The sequence below is a fragment of the Nycticebus coucang genome, chromosome 16, assembly GCF_027406575.1.
Source record: "Nycticebus coucang isolate mNycCou1 chromosome 16, mNycCou1.pri, whole genome shotgun sequence".
In the NCBI taxonomy this organism is placed as follows: domain Eukaryota; kingdom Metazoa; phylum Chordata; class Mammalia; order Primates; family Lorisidae; genus Nycticebus; species Nycticebus coucang.
The window spans coordinates 26,256,422-26,262,421 of record NC_069795.1 but is presented as its reverse complement, the minus strand read 5'-3'; the positions used below and the strand labels follow the sequence as shown (position 1 = coordinate 26,262,421).

The 6,000-nt window shown below is 34.6% G+C and overlaps 1 protein-coding gene across 1 annotated transcript in view; it reads right to left on the bottom strand.

The window, feature by feature from the left end:
- Nucleotides 1–259: 259 nt before the first annotated feature.
- The window catches only part of C16H21orf91 (chromosome 16 C21orf91 homolog), a 29,749-nt gene continuing 24,008 nt past the window's right edge, over nucleotides 260–6,000 (bottom strand). The window contains exons 3-5 of the mRNA XM_053565536.1: nucleotides 3,026–3,562; nucleotides 2,014–2,076; nucleotides 260–590 (exon numbers count right to left, since the gene is read on the bottom strand). Coding sequence (XP_053421511.1) covers nucleotides 424–590; nucleotides 2,014–2,076; nucleotides 3,026–3,562 — 767 coding nt within the window. The 3' untranslated portion in view covers nucleotides 260–423. The remainder of the gene's footprint in view (nucleotides 591–2,013; nucleotides 2,077–3,025; nucleotides 3,563–6,000) is intronic.

Genomic DNA, 6,000 nt, shown 5'->3' with positions numbered 1-6,000 from the left:
AAAATATTGCTCATAATAAATAAGAGGTGATACTATGAATTCTATTTCTTTCTTAAAAATTATTTTTTTTACTGATTTAGACTAAGGAGTTTATTAATGTGCTTTTATTTTCAGGTGAATTACATTAAAATATGTGTAATAAAATCATATTGTAACAGCATATTTAAATAGTAACGTGGTAAAATTAGGGAAGGGCATTTAGTAATTATGGGAAGAAGATTCCCAAAAATGAACCCAAATGATTAACCCTAGAAGACTGGAGTATAATGATCTTTATTTGACAAAGATGTTAAATATTGCCTTATATGGTTTGTAAATTTAAAGACCGTAAGAAATGGAGCATAACTTTCTTCAAACTTCTTCATAGTTTGCATGCCTTCTAGAATAAAAGAAAGTAGGGCATGTGAAGTGTTTAAGTTTAGTTCAGTTGTTTATGGGTAGGTGTGACTTCATTCCTGTTCGGCCCACTTGCAGACAAGGTAACTTGGAATAATTCTTAAGAAGCTGTTCGATGGCAACATGGCGGACATGGAGCTCCGAGGCTAAAGAATCTTTTTCTTGTACTTGTTGTGTTAATTCTTCAAAAACTTCTGTAAAGATTTAAAAAGCAGTTTCGTTTTAGTATACAGAAAGACAATCCTGTAATTTGTATTTCAAGTACTTTAACTGAAATGAATGCACTGGGTATATTTTCATAATGAAACTGATTTGACATCCAGGGAACAGTTGTGTTCTCTACAAAGCCTATCACTTCTGATCATCCAGCAAAAGTCTGTATACTTTACACAGCCAACTGCAATACTGTGTCCCCCTTCTTCATCCAATGAAACTTAGACATAAACAATGACTATAGACACGCAGAGTGGAAATGGTGGCTACCACTACAGCTGAGCCACTTTGCTCAATCAGAATCTATAAATAGGTTCAATTGATATTTAATATGATTGACAGATAAATAAGTACCCATTAGTATGCAGTTCTGGAAACCCCTTTAAGAGACTTTGGAATCAGACTGCCAGGATTTCTGAATCCTTGCTCATATTCTATGTGCCTCAGGCAAATTCCTTAAATTGTGTTTCATTTTCCTTTTATGTATAACATTGTTAGTGAAGTCCACATTTCACAGGGTTACTATAAGGATTAAATGAGATCATACTTACAATTGTAAAGGACACAGAGTAAGTACCTGATAAATGTAAGTTGCTATTACTTACTACTGTTATTATTATTTTTTTTATTCTGAGAGGCTGTGTGGTCAAGACAGACCACTAGCTTTGGAGTTAAAAAAGGGTAAAAATCCTTATCTGCTACTAGGTGGATAAATGATCTTTGTAAACAACTTAAATGTCCCTGAAGTGTAATTTCCTTACCTAAAGGGAAATAACCTGTTTTTTAAACAAGAAAAGGATACAACTGGGGACTCTGAATGTTAACTGTTAGCTGACAGTGTATGTTTGATGATGTTAAGGAATTACCAGCTTTTAAAAAGACGTGACTGTCTTTATCGTTATTTTTAAGAGAAAATCCTGAAGTATTTATGGACAAAACAATATGCCATCTGGGATTTGTTTCAAAATAATCCACGTGGGAGATGGAATAGGCTGAGGGGAATGGATGCAAGAAGTGAAGAAAAATCAGCTCTGCTTCTATTAACAGTTGAGGCTGGCAGACACAACTCAAGGGGTTCACTGTATGTATACTAGTCATTATTTTTGTTTGAAATTGCTTACAATTAAAAAAAAAAAGCAGAGTTCATACTATGCCATGTCTTATAGCACTGTTAAGAGAGCACATTTGCATAGTGCCTGGCACAATCGTAAGTAGTCAATAAAATGTTAGTTCTGAGAGTCTGCCAGTTAAAGTTGTTTCTCATTGTTTTGCTCTGTGAACTCTAGCAGGCTCAAATATCCCATTCCCAAATTCAAATGAAGAGGAACCTAATAGTACAGGTGATTTTTCTGTATTAAAATGTTCACACACACACACACAAAAAACATTGAGACTGATTCTTACCCTGGATTTGTTGTAGGAGCTTTGTACTCAGTTGTTCTACCTCACCGAGAGTCATCGAATTCACTAAAACATGAAAATATATTGTCACCACAACAACTTGGGAAAATAAGCTGTTACATCAATAACACAATATCCTATTATAAAAATTGGTGCTTACCTTGCCAATACAACTCTCAGCAGTATTCTAGGATTCATCCATTAGCTCTCAGTGTGGAGAAGTTTTCAAACCCTCACCACAGCCCACAGTAAGAAACATGTTTGACATCACTCCCAGTGTACTACCACCCCCAACCTGAAATAAGTTTCACCAAAAAATACCTAGTAGCAGGTCCAATGATCCCAATATCTTCTGTTTCAGTTTTTAAAAACTGCTAGTCTACCCATGGGGATGATTTTGATTAAGCATTACATAGTTTATGACTTGCACTTGAAAATCACTACAGTACTGTGAAATAGTTTTAAAAATCAATTTGTATAGTTTATACAACTTAAGATAGATGTTGCATAAAGATAACTGAAGCTAATTAATTTGATTTTAAGTCAATTAAAATTACCTTTGAGTTTTATAAAAATAGATGCAGATAAAATGAGTCACTTTTTCTAACTTTAAAATAAGTGTACACATTACCTTTGGCCTTCAGTAAAATGTCAGATTTTTTGCTTTTGAAATGCTGTCCCCAGTCAGTAAGTCTTGTGGGGATTAACAATATGACTATGTTATTAACCACTACTTGAACTTTCCAATTCATACTTGGCTGATGCCATTCACTTTAATCTTTTAAAAATGGCAAAATAAACCTTAGGACTGCTAAGTATAACAGAAAATGTATGGTTTTAAGACATTTTAATGGTTTAAATGGTTTTAAGACATTTTATTTTTGCTAAGGTGAACCTGTCATTTAAATACTATGATTGTACATCAAAATTCTCAACATATGACACATACATGAAAATGTTTAAAAAAGAAAGAACCAAACCACCCAACTTTTACCTTTCTCTTCATTTTACTTACATTCTTCTCTGCTGTAATGTGGATGCTGGGTTTGGACTTTGGCCTGTGGACTGGAGACTGTCTCTTCTTTTTTCTGTGCCTCCTTGTGACTATGAGACCATAATACACTGTTACGGCAAAAAGCGGCACCTGAATCTTGTAAAATATTGAGTCCAAAGTCTGAATTTTCCCTCTGCTGTAAAATTCTTTGTGTGCAGTTTGAGATGCCACCTGTACTTCCATCTATCCATTTTGCAGAATACTTTGGTACTTGGGAGTCACACTGTGGGAGTAATTTTTTATCTGGCTTATGCCTGAAATTAAACAGCTGATGCTGGGAGTTTTTAGAACTTTCGGAATCTGAATCCAGATCCTTGTTTTGTGCATACTGTACAATCCAGTTTATCTTCTTACTCAAAATGGTTTTAACTTCCTCGTAAGTACTTTTTGAAAGCTTAGATCGAGGACAGTCCTGGTTTGCAATTAAATGGCATTTTTCAAAGCAGTCTTTATGGCCCCTTAATGATCTGGTGTGTAAGAGATTAGATTTTGGTATCCCTATAATAAAAAACGAGAAAAGAAAGACTTGAGAACACTTTGCTTTACAAAGACACAAATCTTAGTAAAACACAGTATCCCTGATAATTTGTAAATCAGAGCAAAAAAGTGTTAAAGAATATTAGTATTAATATAAAATGTGACCAATTAATTTTTTTCAATTTATTGAGTAATATTAAATTCTTATGACTAGCAAAACCTTTCAAATAATTTCATGATTCAATTTTAATCTTAGTTCAGAGGCATGTTATTGCACAATGAAAAAGTGACGATGAACCCAATAATTTACCTTTTCAAATCCTGGCCTTTACAGTACAGTGCTTTTCTTCACTAATCATCCTTAAATACACACTTGCAAAAATTTCTATTATAAGGTTCAGTAACGGAAATGCTCAACAAATTTTTATTTTCCAACAAAAATAGTGTTGGAAATTGTGTTCTTGAATTGTTATGTTTTTACTGGAAAAAGATAAACCAGAACTAGAAAAATACACATTAATAAAAACTTTAACAAACTATTTAGATTTGTTTTTTAAGAAAACAAAAGCACCTAATGTTTTTCACATTTCTATTTTAGAGATTTACTAAAACTTTATCAAGATAGTTTTATCTTCTAGAAGAAATGCACTACACACAATTATTTTCATATAGTAGTAAATTCAGTAGTTCAAGCGGCTAAGGAGCCAGCCACATACACCAGAGTTGGCAGGTTCGAGTCCAGCCCGGGCCTGCCAAAACAATAACAACTACAACCAAAAAATAGCCAGGCATTGTGGTGGGCACCTGTAGTCCGAGCTACTTGCTGGGAGGCTGAGGCAAGAGAATCGCTTAAGCCCAGGAGTTAAGAGGTTGCTGTGAGCTGAGATGCCATGGCACTCTACCCAGGGCAACAGCTTGAGGTTCTGTCTCAAAAAAAAAAAAAATTCATTACATACTATAAATAATGGAAATATTCATTATACTTTTATATCGCCTAACTTCTTAGTCTAAAATGCAACATTGTTTAAAATATAGGATATTTTCAAATATATATAAAAATATAGAATATATTTATGCATTTTCCTAAGTTCAAGCTGTATTATTAATGCCAAACATCAGTACTTTTATACTGAAGGTGAATTAGGATGTAGCATTGAATATTAATGCCTGCTGGAACTAATCAGTATAAATCTCCTTTACTAATTAGTATAAATGGAATAAGTGGACAGCCACTCAGATGCTAGGTTTAAAAAAAGTTTTTGTGGATTCATCAGAAAAAAATACAATCTGTATTCATTCTTTGCTTTAAAAATTACCAATTTTATTAAGTGAACTTCAAATTCTGGCTAACTATAAGATAATGATGTATGTTGACTTTAATTAATGGTATGTAATCAGGTATTAAAATACCTGCAAATACACATTTATTTTAAAAAGACAGAACATCAGCTAATGGTGGGACTTGGCGAGACTGCCAAAACCAAGGGTGTGGTGTTTGTGTGTGTGTTTTGAGACAGGCTAGACTGCAGAGGCATAATTGCAGCTCACTGCCACCTGAAATTGCTAGGCTGAAGTTATTCTCCTCCCGCAGCCTCTGAGTAGCTGCGACTACAGGTGTGTGCCACCAAGACTGGCTAATTTGTAAAGCTTTTTTGGTAGAGATAGGGTCTTGCTATGGTGCTCAGGGCGATCTTGAACTCTTGGCCTCAAGTGATGCTCCTGCCTTTGCCCTTCCAAGTGCCATAATATAGGTGTGAGTCACTGTCTTCTCTATTAACATTAAATTGCTTATCACATGTCTCAAAAGTTACTGTAAGCTACATGAGCATACCTCCACAATATCAATATTACTAGCACATGTGAACAACTGTTCTCACAGGATAGATGCAAATAGCTCAGCCTTACTTCTTCCATTCAGCTGAAAACTGTTTGAAATTTAAACAGAATTTCATATAATTTATCATTTTGTTCCTTGTACTGCAATTGTGTGTATGTATATATTTCTACCCATTACTGTCTGATTAGGTCAAACTTCCAGCAACATTAGAATACTTAAATGCAGGCTCAGCTCCCGTAGCACAGTGGTTATGGCACCAGCCACATACACCAGGAGTGGTGGGTTCAAACCCATCCCTGACCAGCTAAACAGCAATGACACCTGCAACAAAAAATAGCCGGGCGCCTGTAGTCTCAGCTAGTTGGGAGGCTGAGGCAAGAGAATTGCTTAAGCCCAAGAGTTGGAGGGTGCTGTAAGCTGTGACGCCACAGCACCCTACTGAGGGTGACAAAGTGAAACTGTCTCAAAAAAAAAAAAAAAAAAAAAAAAAAGAATATTTAAATGCACAATCTCAAAACTCCATTTGATAACAGAGTGTACAGCTCCAAAACTGGATAAACATAAAAATGAAGCTCACAAACCTTGCTTATTAAAACAAAAATATTAAAGTTTTGTTATTATA